Raw genomic sequence first — 19,181 nt, forward strand, 5'->3', positions numbered from 1 at the left:
GTCGTGCCCTATACAAGTACATCTACATTTACATTTACATTCACACAGTAGAAGCGAGCTCCGTTCACAGTAGAAGTGAGTTCCATTCACACAGTAGAAGTAAGCTCCATTCACAGTAGAAGCAAGCTGCATTCACGCAGTAGAAGCAAGCTGCATTCAAACAGTAGAAGTAAGCTGCATTCACGCAGTAGAAGCAAGCTGCATTCACGCAGTAGAAGCAAGCTGCATTCACGCAGTAGAAGCAAGCTGCATTCACGCAGTAGAAGCAAGCTCCATTGACATAGTAGAAGCAAACTCCATTCAAACAGTGGAAGTAAGCTCCATTCACAGTAGAAGCAAGCTGCATTCACGCAGTAGAAGCAAGCTGCATTCACGCAGTAGAAGCAAGCTCCGTTCACATAGTGGAAGTGAGCTCCATTCACACAGTAGGGGCGAGCTCCATTCACACAGTAGATGCGAGCTCAATTCACAGTAGCAGCGAGATCCATTCACACAGTAGACGCGAGCTCCATTCACATAGTAGAAGCGAGATCCTTTCACAGTAGAAGCAAGCTCCTTTCACACAGTAGAAGCAAACTTCATTCACAATGTAAAAGCGAGCTACATTCACCCACTAGAAGCGAGCTCCATTCACAGTAGAAGCGTGGTCCATTCAAAGTAGGAGCAAGTTCCATTCGCATAGTAGAAGCAAGCTCCATTCACCCATTATATACAATCTCCATTCGCATAGTAGAAGTGAGATCTATTCTCACAGCAGAAGCAAGCTCCATTCGCATAGTAGAAGCGAGCTCCATTCACATAGTAGGAGCAAGCACCATTTACACAGTAGAAGCGAGCTCTATTAAAAAAAAAAAGAAGCAAGCTCCATTCACACATTAGAAGCAAGCTCCATTCACACAGTATAAGGAAGCTCCATTCACACAGCACAAGCAAACTCCATTCATGCAGTAAAAGCAAACTCCATTCACACAGTAGAAGCAAGCCCCATTCACATAACAGAAGCGAGCTCCATTCACATAACAGAAGCGAGCTCCCTTCACACAGTAGAAGCGAGCTCCGTTCACATTAGAAGTGTGAGCTCAATTCACACAGTAGAAGCGAGCCCCATTCACATAACAGAAGCGAGCTCCATTCACATAAAAAGCGAGCTCCATTCATACATTAGAAGCGAGCTCCGTTCACATTAGAAGTGAGTTCCATTCACACAGTAGAAGTAAGCTCCATTCACAGTAGAAGCAAGTTCCATTCACACAGTAGAAGCAAACTCCATTCAAACAGTAGAAGTAAGCTCCATTCACACAGTAGAAACTAGCTCCATTCACAGTAGAAGCGAGCTCCGTTCACAGTACAAGCGAGCTCCATTCACACATTAGATGCAAGCTCCATTTACATAGTAGATGGAAGCTCCATTGACATAGTAGAAGCAAGCTCCATTCACACAATAGAAGCGAGCTCCATTCACACAGTAGAAGCAAGCTTCATTCACACAGTTGAAATGAGCTCCATTCACAGTAGAAGAGAGCTCCTTTAACAGTAGAAGCAAGCTTCATTCACACAGTAGAAGCAAGCTCCATTCACAATGTAGAAGCAATCTCCATTCACAGTAGAAGTGAGCTCCATTCACAATGTAGAAAGAAGCTCTATTCACACAGTAGTAGCAAGCTCCATTCACACAGTAGAAGCAAGCTCCATTCACACAGTAGAAGCAAGCTCCATTCACACAGTAGAAAAGAGCTCCATTTCCACAGTAGAAGCGACCTCCATTCACATAGTAGAAGTGAGCTCCATTGACATTCTAGAAGTGAGCTCCATTCACAAAGTATAAGCAAGCTTCATTCACATAGTAGAAGTGATCTCCATTCACATAGTAGAAGTGATCTCCATTCTCACAGTAGAAGCATGCTGCATTCACACAGTAGAAGCGAGCTCCATTCACAGTAGAAGAAAGCTCCATTCACATAGTAGAAGCGAGCTCCTTTCACACAGTTGAAGCAAGTTCCGATCACACAGTAGAAACGAGCTCCATTCACAGTAGAAGAGAGCTCCTTTAACAGTAGAAGCAAGCTTCATTCACACAGTAGAAGCAAGCTCCATTCACAATGTAGAAGCAAGCTCCATTCACAGTAGAAGTGAGCTCCATTCACAATGTAGAAAGAAGCTCTATTCACACAGTAGTAGCAAGCTCCATTCACACAGTAGAAGCGAGCTTCATTCACACAGTAGAAGCAAGCTTCATTCACACAGTAGAAGCGAGCTCCATTCACAGTAGAAGCGCGGTCCATTCACACAAGAGAAGCAAGTTCCATTCACACAGGAGAAGCAAGATCCATTCGCAAAGTAGAAGCAAGCTCCATTCACAAATTATATACAAGCTCCATTCGCATAGTAGAAGCAAGCTCTATTCTCACAGCAGAAGCAAGCTCCATTCTCATAGTAGAAGCTAGCTCCATTCACATAGTAGGAGCAAGCACCATTCACACAGTAGAAGCGAGCTCTATTCAAATAAAAGAAGCAAGCTCCATTCACACAGTAGATGGAAGCTCAATTCACACAGCAGAAGCAAGCTCTATTCGCACAGTAAAAGCAAGCTCCATTCACATAGTAGAAGCAAGCTCCATTCACATAACAGAAGCAAGCTACATTCACGAAGTAGAAGCGAGCTCAAATTCACACAGTAGAAGCAATCTCCATTCACACAGTAAAAGCGAACTCCATTCACAGTAGAAGCGTGCTCCATTCACAGTAGAAGTGAGCTCCATTCACACAGTAGAAGTAAGCTCCCTTACCAGTAGAAGCAAGTTCCATTCACACAGTAGAAGCAAGCTTCATTCACACATTAGAAGCAAAGCTCCATTCACATAATAGAAGCAAGCTCCATGAACATAGTAGAAGCAAGCTCCATTCACACAGTAGAGTGAGGGCATGGCAGAGGGGTGAGGGCACGGCAGGGGGAAGGAATGGCAGAGGGGTGAGGGACAGCAGAGGGCAGGGCAGAGGGGTGAGGGCACGGCAGAGGGGAAGGGACGGAAGAGGGGTGAGGGCACGGCAGTGAGAGAAGGGATACAGAGATGTGAGGGCACAGCAGAGGGGTGAGTGGATGACCAGAGTGTGAGGGCACAGCAAAGGGGTAAGGGCAGAGTAGAGGGGTAAGAGGACAACAGGCGGAAGGGATGGCTGAGGGGTGAGGGATGAGGGTACGGCAGCGGTGAGGGAATGGCAGAGGGGTGAGGGAATGGCAGAGGGGTGAGGGCACAGCAGAGGGGTGAGGGCACAGCAGAGGGGTGAGGGCACGGCAGAGGGGGTGAGGGGACAACAGGGGGGAAGGGTCAGCCGAGGGGTGAGAGCATGGCAGGGGTTGAGGGACTGCAGAGGTGTGAGTGAACGGCAGAAGGGTAAGGGCACAGCAGGGTGCAGGGATGGCAGAGGAGTGAGGGCACGGCAGGGGGAAGGGACAGCAGAGGGGTGAGGGACAGCAGAGGGGTGAGGCCAAGGCAGAGGGATGAGGGCACAGCAGAGGTGTGAGTGCATGGCAGAGGGGTGAGGGGACTACAGGGGGAAGGTATGGCTGAGGAGTGAGGGCACGGTAGTTTTGAGGGACGGCAGAGGATTGAGGGAATGGCAGAGGGGTAAGGGCACAGCAGGTGGGAAGGACGGCAGAGTGGTGAGGGATTTCAAAAGGGTGAGGGCATCGCAGAGGGTTGAGGGATGGCAGAGGGATGAGGGATGGCAGAAGGGTGAGGGCATGGCAGAGGGGTGAGGGACGTCATAAGGGTGAGGGGATGGCAGGGGAAGAGACAGCAGGGGGATGGGATAGCAGAGGGGTGAGGGATGGCAGACGGGCGGGGGTATGGCAGAGGGGTGAGGGTACAGCAGAGGGAAGTGACAGCAGAGGGGTGAGGGACACAGCAGAGGGGTGAGGGCATGACAGGGGGAAGGTACAGCTAAGGTGTGAGGGCACAGCAGAGGTATGAGGGCATGCCAGGGGAAAGGACAGCAGACGGGTGAGGGCACGGCACACGGGTGAGGGCAAGACAGAGGGGTGATGGCATGGAAGGGGGAAGGGAGAACAGAGGGGTGAGGGCTCGAGAGGGGTGAGGGCACAGGAGAGGGATGAGGGCACGGCAGAAGGAAGGGACAGCAGAAGTAGAAGGGACATGGAGGGTGAGGGCATGACTGAGGGGTGAGGGCACAGCAGGGGAAAGGGACAGCAGAGGGGTGAGGGCACGGCAGAGGGGTGAGGGCACAGCAGGGGGAAGGGACGGGAGAAGGGATGGTGAGGAGTGAGGGTGCGGCAGAGGGATGGGGCACTGTAGAGGGAAGGGACAGCTGAGTGGTGAGAGCACAACACAGGGGTGAGGGACAGCAGAGGGGTGAGAGCATGGCGGAGAGGTGAGGGCATGGAAGAGGAGTGAGGGCACAGCAGTAGGAAGGGACGGGAGAGTGGTGAGGGTACGGCACAGGGGTGAGGGACAGCAGAGGGGTGAGAGCAGGGCAGAGGGCTGAGTGCACGGCAGGAGAAAGGGACAGGAGAAGGGATGGTGAGGAGTGAGGGATTGGCAGATGGGTGTGGCACTAATGGGGAAGGAAAAGCAGAGGGGAAAGGGCACAGCAGGGGAATGAACTGCAGAGGGGTGAGGGCACGGCAAAGGGGTGAGGGCAGAGGGTTGAGGGCACAGCAGGGGGAAAGGACAGCAGAGGGGTGAGAGCACAGCAGAGGGGTGAGTGCACGGCAGAGGGGTGAGGGCACAGCAGAGGGAAATGACGGCAGAGGGGTGAGGGACAGCACAGGGGTGAGGGCACAGCAGAGGGGTGAGGGCACGGTAGAGGGGTGAGGGTACAGCAGGAGAAAGGGACAGAGGGCAGAGGGGGGAGGGAACGACAGAGGGATATTTGCAAAGCGCTATTTTGCATGTACAACAGTGTTTTGACCACTGTTTGCGATGGGGTCGCAAATTGCAAGACTCATGAATATTAATGAGCCTCTTGCAATTTTCAAGCCCATTGGGAATGACAGACCCTCCCAGGGATGGTGGCCTACTGGGCTTAGCAGACCACCCTGTCTGGGACTGCTTTTTCAATAAAGCAGATTTTTTTTTTAATGCTGCCCGTTTTCTCTAATGGAAAACAGGATGCAATTAAAAAAGAAAAATGGAACTTTTCAGTTTCACTTTTCTAAGGGCAGGCAGTGGTCTCTGGGACCACTGCCTGCTCTAAAAAAATGTTCCCTCATACTTACAAAGGGAAAGGGGTCCCCTTGGGACCCCTTCCCCTTTGCGAGTTGTTTACAACCTACTTGAAGTAGGTGGGTAACTGCAAGTGATTTTCGGCCGCAAATGCGGTTGCAAAACACTAGTACATTGCATGTTGACTTGCTATCAGGAAGGGACGCCCCTTCCTAATAGCGAGAGTCGCAAATACTATTTTGCGAGTCAGTGACGCGCAAAATAGCATTGGTACATGCTATGGGCCAGATGCATCAACAATCCATTTTGCGAGTTCCTAATTGTGAATTATTGCGATTCGCAGTTAGAAAATCGCTAAATGGAATGCATGAAAGTGTGTTTAACACTTTCTGTGATTCCTAGGGGATTTCAAATGACCTACCTCATGAATATTAATGAGGTAGGTCTTAATTTGCGACCCCCTAGGAATCGCAAAAATCACGGGGATGCAGACCACCATATCTGTGCTTGCTTTTAAATAAAGCAATCTTTTTTTTTTGTAAAGCAGCCCGTTTTCCTTAGAGGAAATCGGGATTCTTTACAAAAGAGAAAATGTTATCTTTTTCTTTCATTTTCTAAGAGCAGGCAGAGGTCCGTGGGACCACTGCCCGCTCTTAGAAAATGCATTTACAGACATTCACAAAGGGGAAGGGGTCCTTTGGGGACCCCTTCCCATTTGGGAATTGGTTACCACCTACTTGAAGTAGGTAGTAAAATGCGTTCATGCATACCGATGCGATTCGGTATTAGGAAGGGATGCCCTAAACACGCCCCTTCCTAATAGCGAATCGCAAACTCATTTTGCCATTCGGTAACAGGTTACCAAATCACAAAATAGGGTTTGCTGCATCAGAAAAGCATTTTATGGTGTTCGCAAACGGCCGATTTGCGGAGGCAAAAAATGCTTGATGCCTCTGGCCCTATTACCCTTTTTTGCGGCTGCAAACAGGAGGTTCTCCAGTTTGCGGCCGCAAAAAAGGGTCGTACACCTGGCCCGATTTGTCTCCAGTCTGAAGCTGAGCAAACATCTATATGAGGCCTTCCCTCACTCTTCGTATCTTACTTTATCAGTTACACACCCCTACTGATCAATCAATCAATCAATCAATCAATTTGTAAAGCGCGCTACTCACCTGTGAGGGTCTCAAGGCGCTGAGGGAGGGGCATGGGGGGTGCCGCTACTGCTCGAATAGCTAGGTCTTGAGGTGTTTCCTGAAGGTGAGATGGTCCTAGGTCAGTCGTAGGTGTGCGGGGAGGGAGTTCCAAGTCTTGGCTGCCAGGTAGGGGAATGATCTTCGTCCGGTGGTGGTTCTGCGAATCCGAGGGACTGTGGCGAGGGCGAGGCTGGTGGAGCGGAGCTGGCGGGTGGGACTGTAGAACGAGAGGCGGTTGTTGAGGTATTCGGGGCCCGTGTTGTGGAGCGCTTTGTGTGCGTGGGTGAGCAGCCTGAACGTGATCCTCTTGCTGACTGGGAGCCAGTGCAGGTCTCTCTGGTGGGTAGATATGTGGCTGTGGCGGGGGATGTCGAGGATGAGTCTCGCGGAGGCGTTCTCTATGCGTTGTAGGCGTTTCTGAAGTTTGGCTGTGGTTCCAGCGTACAGGGCGTTTCCGTAGTCCAGTCGGCTGGTGACGAGGTCCTGGGTGACCGTCTTCCTGGTTTCGGTGGGGATCCACCGGAAGATCTTTCAGAGCATGCGCAGGGTGTTGAAGCATGTGGACGAGACTGCGTTGACTTGTTTGGTCATCGTGAGGGAGGAGTCCAGGATGAAACCCAGGTTGCGTGCGTGGTCCCTGGGTATCGGTGTGGTGCCCAGCGTCGTGGGCCACCAGGAGTCGTCCCAGGCGGATGGGGATTGTCCGAGGATTAGGACCTCTGTCTTGTCCCAGTTTAGTTTCAGGCGGCTGAGCTTCATCCATTCTGCGACATCTTTCATTCCGTCCTGGAGGTTGGTTCTGGCGGTGAGGGGGTCCTTGGTGAAGGAGAGTATCAGCTGGGTGTCGTCGGCGTAAGATATGATGTTGATGTTGTGTTTGCATGCGATGGCGGCGAGGGGGCTCATGTAGATGTTGAAGAGGGTAGGGCTGAGTGAGGAGCCCTGGGGTACGTCGCAGATGATCTTGGTGGCCTCGGAGCGGAAGGGTGGGAGGCAGACTCTCTGGGTTCTGTCGGAGAGGAATGATGTGATCCAGTCCAGGGCCTTTCCTTGGATCCCAGTCTTGTAGAGGCGGGTTATTAGGGTGCGGTGGCAGACAGTGTCTAACTCTTACGGAGGAGGGAGAGGACGGATTACAAGCGGGGGTTAAATTGTGGAAAAAGAGGTGTAAGGGCCCAAAATGTCCTTACCAGCCTTGGTGCAGAGACACAGGAGTGCGGAGGACCCAGGAGGTGGAAGTCATCTCAGGGCTGAGGGCTGCGCCATGAGGGGAGAGATGGACAGGGATGACCAAGGGCAGATTTGATGGCGTGTGAGCTCGGCTTGCACCACCGAGAGAGTGTGCACAGCTGGGGGTGTATCTGTTCATAAACTCCTTACACTGAGCCAGCGTGGCAGACAGTGCGTGAAGGTATCATACATCTCTTTAGAAGATTGAGGGTGCAGCCATATTACACAGTTTTCAAGGTGCAGGCACATTGTAAGGCTTTCATCAGGCACAAGCAATGTAGAGGTTTTCAGGCTGCAGGCACACAGTATGGTTTTCAGGTCTCAGACAGTGGCTAAAGAGATGATCAGAATACATTTGTGAATATTTTCTTTAAATTACTAACAATATAAGCGCAAACATAGTTCACAATGTTCAATGCTTCATTTGTTCCGGGCTCCTAAGGAATGGTATGTAACAGGAAGCAGGGCTCCCATTCCCCACACCCCTTTGAAGCTGTTCAGAAGCTCCCCTCTCTCCTTTAAAGACCTCCCGTGCCCACATTCTTCATCCCATGAGGGCCCCTACATTCCATGATCTACCCTGAGACACATATTTAACCTCTTCTCACTTTTCATAGGTTTGTACACTGAATGCATACTTCAAATGCTGGGCTTTCCTGCTGGGATGAGATGCATTCCTCCGTGACTTGCACCATTTGTTCTCCATTGAAGACCTCTTAAATCCACAATCTTAATCCCATGGATGCCCCTACAGGCCAGGATCTACCCTTAGACTCCTCTCCAACCTCCTCCCACCTTTCATAGGTTTGTACACTGAATACACACTTCAAATGTAGGGCTTTCCTGCCTCAAAGAAACTGGAGGGAATACGTGGAATGGTTTCCATGAGAGCACAAGACCAATAACCAACAATAATACCCAGTTACCAATGGATTAACCACTAACCTTGGGTTCAGGAGTAGGGTGATACTTGCCGCAAAGCACTTTAACACCTCATCAGAGTAGTAAGTGCTATATAAATGCAATTACAATACAATACACTGGCTTTCAGGATGGAGGGCGGGAGCAGCAGGATGGCAGGGGGTGGAATGAGCGAAGGTGTTGTCCTCATCAGCTCATCCACAGAGGACATAAGGGGGGAGGGGGCAGCAAAGAGAGGGAGATACGGTCTGGAGGAACAAGGACCCAGCATACGGGAGGCGGAGGTATGCGCCACGATTCAGTGCTGAAGGAAGGACACAACCGATCCTGGCAAAACAGGGGGAGATATAAATTCTCCTGGGCAGGACAAACCCAAGAATAGGGAGGAAAGACATCAAAGCAGGTTTCACGGGCAGAGATAGCGGAGAAAGCCATTGAACCATAACCCAAAGTCCACTCTATGTATTTGTTTAAGTATTGGTAACAATAGGTCGTCTGATAGCTAAAGCTCTCGACAGCCAGCCCTGACTGGTTTGCGGAGCCAGGAGGCACCCAAGAGGGAGCTCCAGGTAAGTTGAAAGCATGCATTATGATCTTGTTAAAGACGTCCAACTTCTGCGGAGTCCAGGTACTAGCGACTCAAGATCTTTGGACCTTGGACTGGTTCCGAGGAGGACACTTAGTGGGACCCCCACCCCTCACTCTTCCCGAGGGGGGATGTCTACTAGTGTTTCTTCGTCTACTTCAAGTTGTCTGTCTCGGGCAACGTAGACCAAGATCAGCCTCGCTTCTAGAGTTTGGCATCTCACTCCCTGACCACATCTGGGTGCCTCTGTCCCAAGACTTGGAACCAGAACTGAACCCTAAGCACCACTGACTTCAGTAGAAGGATATATCCGCGTCAACAGGTGCTGCAAATCAAGGGGCTAATGTAAGTGTTCTGGTGACCCCTCAAGGCAGTTCTGGGTGGTATGTCCTGGGTGGCACGAAGACAAGATGGAAGCTGATGGCGCCCCTTACTGGCACGCAGATGGCATTGAACGGATTTTATGATCCAGTCGCATGTCTGGAGAGTCTCTCAGGGTGAGGAGACATCAGAAAGGAGATCACAGGATTCCCATTCAAGCAGCACAGGTGGCAGGAGGTTAAGGAATACTGTTTCTGGGTCTGCAGATAACTGGAAAGTGATAAATGATACTACTGCTTCCACCCCAACACCTCACATGATGCAATAAGATGCTCCTTCACCCCGCATTCCCACAGGTGTCTGAACATCACTAGAGGTCCCGTCCACATCTCTCCAACACATGACTCAAGAGGACATGATGAGGCTTCCTAGAACAGTAAACTTCTTACCGCATAATTTTGCTCTGATGACCAATAGAAGAGCGAACAGCGCCACGCCCACAATGAGTACCACAATAGCGATGGTCACTGGGTTATAAAGCGACTCCTCCTCTGCGGGACAGAGACAAACAAGAGCAGAGTCACAGAACAGAATCCATGCAATAATAAAGGTAACATCACTAGAACAGCCTCCGTAGCAAAAACCCTCTTTCTAAAGGTGCAGCTAGAAGACGGCTGCAGCCCCAGCCCAGGTGACACTTTCTGCCCTTCAAGCTTTTGCTTTTAACAAGGATGAGCTGCCCGCAAAGACCTCATCTAAAACCCTGTGAGGAGAGTGAGACACACCCGTGACTCAGTGGTATCCTGGGAGTGATATGTAATTACTGCAGGATCCTGGAAGTGAGATGTAATTACTGCACATCCTGAGAGTGAGATGTAATTACTGCAGGATCCTGGAAGTGAGATGTAATTACTGCACATCCTGAGAGTGAGATGTAATTACTGCAGGATCCTGGAAGTGAGATGTAATTACTGCACATCCTGAGAGTGAGATGTAATTACTGCAGGATCCTGGGAGTGAGATGGACTTACTGCAGGATCCTAGGAGTGAGATGGAATTACTGCACATCCGGAGAGTGAGATGTAATTACTGCAGGATCCTGGGAGTGAGATGGACTTACTGCAGGATCCTAGGAGTGAGATGGAATTACTGCAGCTCTTGAGAGTGAGATGGAATTACTGCAGCATCCTGGGAGTGAGATAATTACTGCAGCATCCTGGGAGTGAGATAATCACTGCAGCATCCTGGGAGTGAGATAATCACTGCAGCATCCTGGGAGTGAGGTGAAATTATTGAAGCATCCCGAGAGTGAGATGGAATTACTGCAGCATCCTGGGAGTGAGATGGAATTACTGCAGCATCCTGGGAGTGAGATGGAATTACTGCAGCATCCTGGGAGTGAGATAATTACTGCAGCATCCTGGGAGTGAGATGTAATTACTGCAGCATCCTGGGAGTGAGATGGAATTACCACAGCATCCTGGGAGTGAGATAATTACTGCAGCATCCTGGGAGTGAGATAATTACTGCATCATCCTGGGATTGAGGTGGAATTACTGAAGCATCCTTGGAGTGAGATGGAATTACTGCAGCCGCCTTAGAGTGAGATGTAAACACTGCAGCATCCTGAGACTGAGATGTATTGACTAATGTATTGACTATTACTGCACAGCCGACTGGAGTGACATTGGTATAACTATTTTCTAACGTCAGTGAATGACCACATGTAACCGTCAGTGATGCTACAGCTGGAAGAAGCCAAATTAAATTCCACAGAAAGGATGCAAAAACCAACTATTATCCCTCCACGCTAGTGTATATATTACACCAACTAATCAAGAACAAAACTGAGAATAACTTTATTGTTATTTATATATAGTTTAAAACTTTCATAAGAAAACCACTCTAAGGTAAACATTTTTAACTCGCTCACCTACATCATATTACATCAGCATAGACAACCACATGTAAAGCAGAACAAATTATGCACACAGTCCAATCAAATCATATGATCCCACAATGCTTATAGCAGCAAAAAAAAAAAGGTGTAGCTAATTGTTTCCGAATTCTATTCCCTCATCTTAGCTCATTCTCTACAAGTGCATACAAAAAACTGCAGGTTCTGTTTCTGCTTCAAAAATCAATCAAGCCAGGTCTTCTTCAGGACAGACAAAGTAAGATGTGTTGAGGGTCGATCATGTAACATATATAGAGCATAAGGTGCTTTGCTTTTCATCTAGAACATTGTTACCCATGAAAGGCTCACAATTGCTGCTTCGATGCAGCTTCTCCAGATATCGATATAAGACACATTTAACATTTTTATTTTAATGCGAAAGCATTTACTTAGTCACTTTTAATCTTCAAATGTGGCTGGGTTGAACCCCATAGGTTCTACTATTTAGATTCTTGATATACTGTAAAGGAGAAACGATCTTTACCACGCAGGTATAACAATGCAATCCCTCTACTACACATCCATTACCATGCATATACCTTTACCACGCATGCCTTTATAACGAAATAGTAAGTATATATAAGGTGTGTGTGTGTGTTTATATTTTCCCCAGTGGCAGTCGCTAGTTATAGTTAGGATTACTTTTCCATAGGCAAGGTGTTTTTTTGGTTTGCTAATAACTTTGGCAACGTTTGACGATTCTTCACAAAACTTTAAAAAAAAAAAATTCACCTCAGTTCCTTCTTGAAAAGTTTTGGGGTGGTCCATCAAGCAGGCCCAGAAAAAGGGAAGTACCAAAAGCAAATTTCCAAATGCGTTTTCGGTAGACTTTTCTCAGAAGCGTTTTTGCAAAAACCACTGAACGGAATGACACCAAGCTTGACAGGAAGCTAGATCTTGGTTCACAGATTACGCTTTTTGTGATTTTTTGCTAACCCATCTAGCAATTTTTGAAAAAGGAAGGTGGAAAAATATTTATATATCTGAATGGTAGGGTTAGAGGGAAACCCAATTTTAAAAAATAGATCCTTCTGATTGGCCCAGGGTATTTTTTTCTCGTGGGCTAATTTGCTCCTGTGGGAACAAGGCTCTGTTTACCTGCCAGCAACATGGGAAATGGTTGCTGTCAGCCTTTACAGGACTCAGAGACTTAGTACCCTGTACTGAAGTTTCAAAATAAAAATAATATAAGATATGCAGCCCCCTCCCTGAGCTTTAAAAGGCCTTAGGGAACCCAACCGGTTGTGTGTCCACTGATAGCGCTTAGATACCTCTGGGTGATAAGGCGCTCTACAAACTTATAATAACATAACTTAACATAACCCCTGGGTTTATTTATTTCTGAAGTGGCTCAAGTACTCGTCGCAGGGAGCTCACCCAGGGACAGTTTAGTTTCCTTGCCCACACTGATGCGAGCAGGGAAACGTGTTTGCTCCTGTCTGGAACGAGCATCTTTAAATATCCCCCTAGACAGGAGCAAACATGCCTTCACTGCCTGCAGCAGCACGTGCAGACAAGGCATGACTGCTACAACCCAACCTGGACTCCTGCAGGCAGGGAAACAGACATTGCTTCCGCCTGAAGGGAGCTTGCAAAGAGAGCTGCTCCCTCCTGCTCCAGGCTGGAACAATGCCAGCTCCTGCACTATGCCTGGTGCTTCCCCTACGGGCCCCAACTTGAGGATTCTGGGTGCCCCAGGAGTGCACCAGGGCACCCATCTCGGGGGCCCAAGAAGGGTCATAGTGGTGTCCTGCACGCCCCTCTTCCCTTTTATATAAATTTTGGCTCAGGGGACGTCTGTCCCCGGGGCTTAATAATGCTCAGGGAGGTGGGACACAAGCTCCTCTCCCCTTAGAATTGTGCGCCACAGGATGGAAGTCCCTCGGGCCTATTAGTGCCTGGGGAGGGGGGCAGGTTGGCTTTTTAAGGCTTGGGCCCCTTCCCCTTTAACTATTAAATATTTGATCTGCAATTCTGCTTGCTTAGTTTTTTCTTTGGAAATGCCATTGGAGTGTACCAGTGTTAAACAACACAAGAGATGAAGCATTGCTCTCTCAGGCCCTCATTCCCACAGTTACCACACACCAAACACAATCAGCTGCTGCGTTGCTCCCTCAGGCCCTCAGTCCCACACTTCCTATACACCAGCCACAATCAGCTGCATCGTTGCTCTCACTTGCCCTCAGTCTCAAAGTTACCACACACCATCCACAATCAGCTGCAGCGTTGCTCTCTGAGGTTCAGTCCCACAGTTACCACACACCAAACACAGTCAGCTGCAGTGTCGCTCCCTCAGGCCCTCAGTCTCACACTTCTTATACACCAGCCACAATCAGCTGCAGCGTTGCTCTCTCTTGCCCTCAGTCCCACAGTTACCACACACCAGCCACAATCAGCTGCAGTGTCTCTCCCTCAGGCCCTCAGTCCCACAGTTACCATACACAAGCCGCAATCAGCTGCAGCATCACTCCCTCAGATCCTCAGTCCCACAGTTACCACACACCAGCCACAATCAGCTGCAGTGTCTCTCCCTCAGGCCCTCAGTCCCGCAGTTACCACACACAAGCCGCAATCAGCTGCAGCATCACTCCCTCAGGTCTTCAGTCCCACAGTTACCAAACACCGGCCACAATCAGCGGCAGCGGCACTCTCTCGTGCCCTCAGTCACACAGTTACCGCACACTGGCCACAATCAGCTGCAGTTTTGCTTTCTCCGGCCCTCAGTCCCACAGCTACTACAGTCACCATAATCAGCTGCAGCATCACTCCCTCAGTCCCTCAGTCCCACAGTTACCAAACACCGGCCACAATCAGCGGCAGCTGCACTCTCTCGTGCCCTCAGTCACACAGTTACCACACACTGGCCACAATCACCTGCAGGGTCGCTCCCTCAGACCCTCGGTCCTACAGTTACAACACACCGGCCACTGTCAGCTGCAGTGTTACTCCCTCAGGCCCTCAGTCCCACAGTTACCACACACATACCACAATTAGCTGAAATGTGTCCCTCTCTTGGGCCCTCAGTCCCACAGTTACGACACACTGGCCACAATCAGCTGCAGCGTTGCTCCCTCAGTCCCACAGTTACCACACACCAACAACAATCAGCTGCAGTGTCACTCCCTGAGGCCCTCAGTCCCACAGTTACCACACACATACCACAATTAGCTGAGGTGTCACTCTCTTGGGCCCTCAGTCCCACAGTCACGACACACTGGCCACAATCAGCTGCAGCGTTGCTCCCTCAGTCCCACAGTTACCACACACCAGCCACAATCAGCTGCAGTGTCACTCCCTCGGGCCCTCAGTCCCGCAGTTACCATACATGAGCCGCAATCAGCTGCAGCATCACTCCCTCAGGTCCTCAGGCCCACAGTTACCACTCACTGGCCACAATCAGCGGCAGCGGCACTCTCTCTGGCCATCAGTCCCACAGTTATCACACACTGTCCACAATTATCTGCAGTGCCGCTCCCTCAGACCCTCAGTCCTACAATTACCACACACCGGCCAGTGTCAGCTGCAGTATTGCTCCCTCGGCCCTCAGTCCCACAGTTACCACACACAATCCACAAACAGCTGCAGTGTCACTCTCTCTGACCCTCAGTCCCACAGTTATCACACACAATCCACAATCAGCTGCAGTGTCACTCTCTCTGACCCTCAGTCCCACAGTTACCACACACTGGCCTCAATCAGCTGCAGCGTCACTCCCTCAGACTCTCAGTCCCACAGTTACCACACCAGCCACAATCAGCTGCAGCGTCACTCCCTCAGACTCTCAGTCCCACAGTTACCACACCAGCCACAATCAGCTGCAGCCTCGCTCTCTCAGGCCCTCATTCCCACATTTACCACACACCAACCACCATCAGCTGCAGTGTCACTTTCTCAGGCCCTCAGTCCCACAGTTACCATACACCAGCCACAATCAGCTGCAGCATCTCTTCTTCAGACCCTATGTCCCACAGTGACCACACACATACGACAATCAGCTGCAGTGTCACTCTCTCGGGCCCTCCGTCCCACAGTTACCACACAGTGGCACAATCAGCTGCAGCTTTGCTCCCTCAGTCCCACAGTTACCACACACCAACAACAATCAGCTGCAGTGTCACTCCCTCAGGCCCTCAGTCCCACAGTTACCACACACATACCACAATTAGCTGAGGTGTCACTCTCTTGGGCCCTCAGTCCCACAGTCACGACACACTGGCCACAATCAGCTGCAGCGTTGCTCCCTCAGTCCCACAGTTACCACACACCAGCCACAATCAGCTGCAGTGTCACTCCCTCAGACTCTCAGTCCCACAGTTACCACACCAGCCACAATCAGCTGCAGCGTCACTCCCTCAGACTCTCAGTCCCACAGTTACCACACCAGCCACAATCAGCTGCAGCCTCGCTCTCTCAGGCCCTCATTCCCACATTTACCACACACCAACCACCATCAGCTGCAGTGTCACTTTCTCAGGCCCTCAGTCCCACAGTTACCATACACCAGCCACAATCAGCTGCAGCATCTCTTCTTCAGACCCTATGTCCCACAGTGACCACACACATACGACAATCAGCTGCAGTGTCACTCTCTCGGGCCCTCCGTCCCACAGTTACCACACAGTGGCACAATCAGCTGCAGCTTTGCTCCCTCAGTCCCACAGTTACCACACACCAACAACAATCAGCTGCAGTGTCACTCCCTCAGGCCCTCAGTCCCACAGTTACCAGACACCAACCACAATTAGCTGCAGTGTCTCCCCCTCAGACTCTCTGTCCCACATTTACCATACACCAGCCACAATCAGCTGCAGTGTCACTCCCTCAGGCCCTCAGTCCCACAGTTACCGCACCAGCCACAATTAGCTGCAGCCTCGCTCTCTCGGGCCCTCATTCCCACATTTACCACACACCAACCACCATCTGCTGCAGTGTCACTCCCTCAGGCCTTCAGTCCCACAGTTACCACACACTGGCCACAATCAACTGCAGCTCCATCAGACTCCAGTCCTATAGTTACCACACACCAGCCACAATCAGCTTCAGTGTCGCTCCCTCAGACCCTCAATCCCACAGTTACAATACACCAGCTGCAATTAGCTGCAGCATCACTGGCTCAGGCCCTCAGTCCCAGTGACCACACACATACGACAATCAGCTGCAGTTTCACTCTCTCGGGCCCTCAGTCCCACAGTTACCACACACTGACCACAATCAGCTGCAATGTCACTCTCTCAGGCGCTTAGTCCCACAGTTACCACACACCAGCCATAATTAGCTGCATACTTTAGTGTCTCTCTCTCAAGTCACCAGCCCCACACTAACTATACAACAGTCTCAATATTCGGCAGGTAGAAACCATTACCTCTCCCCCCACATCAAGATTTACGTTAGACACTTCAGATATATATAAGTAGCTCTCCCATCATGAGTACCTCAAGTCTACCAGTTAATCTCTAGAAGGCTGCAGTGGCCTATGTCTCCTAGACAAAAAATGCCCCAAGCGTGTGAGTGAGGGACACTTACCGTAGACTACAGTCACAATCTCCGGCAGGCTGCTGTGATCCACCTGAAGTATGTAGGTTTTCTCATCGTCTCCTTCCTGAACTTCCACGGTCGTCCTGACCTGGTACGTTCCATTGGGGGTTGGCAGGATTTCCCTAGTCTCCCAGGGTATCTCTACACCATTCCTGACCCATTTCACCGCAATGTCTCTAGGATAAAACCCATATGCGTAGCCGGTGAGAAAGGTGCGATCGCCGCTCTTTCTTCGTGAAATCCGTGTTTTAGGAATGACTGGAAGGAACATAATAACTACAATTACACAACAATCCAGACATATGAACAGTTATTATTTAACCACAACACCAGTTCTCTAGCACATGCTTAGAATAGATTCTTTGACTTGGTTTTATAATTGCAAGCAGTGCTCTCCTTTGTAACCCACTCACTTCACTTTACAAACTCCGTGATGTCACAAGACGTACATAAAGACCTGGGGATCATTTCAAATTCCTTTTACCAAAGCCCAGCAAGAAACAATAAATTGCAGGATGGTTGCACTTGCTGACCAGTAGAGTAGGCATGATGGGCAGCATCATGTTTGCAAAACTGGAAATACAGGAAGGCAAGACGCCAGGTGATCTCCAGCTGTGCTCCTGGGATATGGAACATCTCTCCAATCCAGACCAGCCCGGCTCCATCCCTTCCCCACCTCTGGAAGGAGCTGAAACACCATTTCTACAAGCAACACCCTCGGTGAAAAAAGTTACTGGGATGGCAAACACGACATGAATAGCTCCCACTCGCACCACTTCCCACGTTTTGACTCCCTCCCTTGTACCCTGTACCGTCCAGGAAAGTCTCATAGCAGCACCTCTCCATCGTAAACTCTTCCTTGATGTTATTATCCCTGCTCCCCCCTCCCCTTTCATCTGCACCAGCTTCTGTAGATCCCCAAAGACTGCAGCTTTCATTTGCCTTGTAGTGAGGGTTACACGTTATACTTCACACAGTCTCCACACACAGACTATCAACCTTTTTCTTTTGTTATGTGGGAATGTAGGACCCTAGTGAAATGTTCCTGATTCATGCCCATATATAGGTATAATTCACCCAATCCTTATATAGGCATAGGAATCATTACCTTATTTAGTCTTAGCCTGTGCAGCCCAAATACGGCATGGCTACTTCCACTAAACTCCGAGAATCCACAACGATTTCTTGGAAAAACTAGCCTTCAGCAGTCAGGGATTTCCCCCTGCTTGAATACTAATTCATCCAAGAACTCCTGGAGTTTTCAAGGAACTGAGGCACTATTGACGATATTATGTCCAATCTTACGTCAATCTCGGCACCTTCAAAGTATAGATATGTCTACATTTGCACAGTCAAATACACGGTGGTTCAGGAGAAGATCGACTAAATACTTGCCCGACGGCCTGCTGCTGCAAGTGCCGAAGGAAGCCGACCCTCCAACTGACGCACTGAGAAGACGCTGTCTTTTCTCTTGCCGAGAAATCCAGCTCCAGTGTTTCCAGGCTACCCTTGCGGGTTGCTGGGAGATCAAGTCCTGAGAGAGAGATACAAGACCTCTATCATTCTGAAACCAAGGTACGGAGCTGATTAGACCCTTAGAGAATTCTTGGCAGAAAATTACTAGACTTAAGCTACACCACACTTACTTCTCCCACGTACTAGACTTAGGTTAGGTACACTTGGGTAGGCGCATTTTAGAAGCACCAGTTGAGTACTTTTATGCATTTTATGTATTCTATGTTTATGGCTTAGAAACCATATCATGCTCTTACAATACTATTTTATAATACTATTCGTATTATATGCCTTGTACTTCTTAACTAACATTTCAATTGTAGCAGTGCATTTCTTATGCTTAAGAAATAAGACTGTTCAATAAATACTTTTATTGAAAACGCCCGTCTCGCTATTTCTAAGCAACTCTGGTGAAACGAAGCATGCACATCTGACTGAGTGAAATAGGCGTCTATTGTTTCCGCGACTCTAGAGATACATTTCATTCTGGGGAAACAAAGTTGTCATGTTATATGGTTGTCAGAGACTAATCCCTTCTTGTACTTTCGAGAAAGTTTCTAGTGACCTCTGAGCTAGATGGCATTCACAATTAAGTCTAATATATTCGGCAGAGACCTAGTCGACTAAAGTCCTACGTCTAAGCTGCAGGATATATTATTCCAATACGCAGAGCCTATTGGGAATATAGGAACTACACTACATGGCGCCCACCATTTGGTAAGGCGATACTTTAACGCTAG

General features: G+C 49.4%; 1 protein-coding gene across 2 annotated transcripts in view; it reads right to left on the bottom strand.

The window, feature by feature from the left end:
* The window catches only part of LOC147717629 (major histocompatibility complex class I-related protein 1-like), a 348,562-nt gene that overhangs the window by 98,384 nt on the left and 230,997 nt on the right, over nt 1–19,181 (bottom strand). Inside the window, exons 4-5 of one of the 2 annotated variants that reach the window (XM_086924423.1) lie at nt 16,915–17,184; nt 9,884–9,985 (exon numbers count right to left, since the gene is read on the bottom strand). In XM_086924423.1, the coding sequence (XP_086780549.1) occupies nt 9,884–9,985; nt 16,915–17,184 (372 nt within the window). The remainder of the gene's footprint in view (nt 1–9,883; nt 9,986–16,914; nt 17,185–19,181) is intronic. The other variant, XM_086924424.1, reaches the window with a different exon arrangement.

This window comes from Lissotriton vulgaris, chromosome 5, assembly GCF_964263255.1.
Source record: "Lissotriton vulgaris chromosome 5, aLisVul1.2, whole genome shotgun sequence".
NCBI classification, from domain to species: domain Eukaryota; kingdom Metazoa; phylum Chordata; class Amphibia; order Caudata; family Salamandridae; genus Lissotriton; species Lissotriton vulgaris.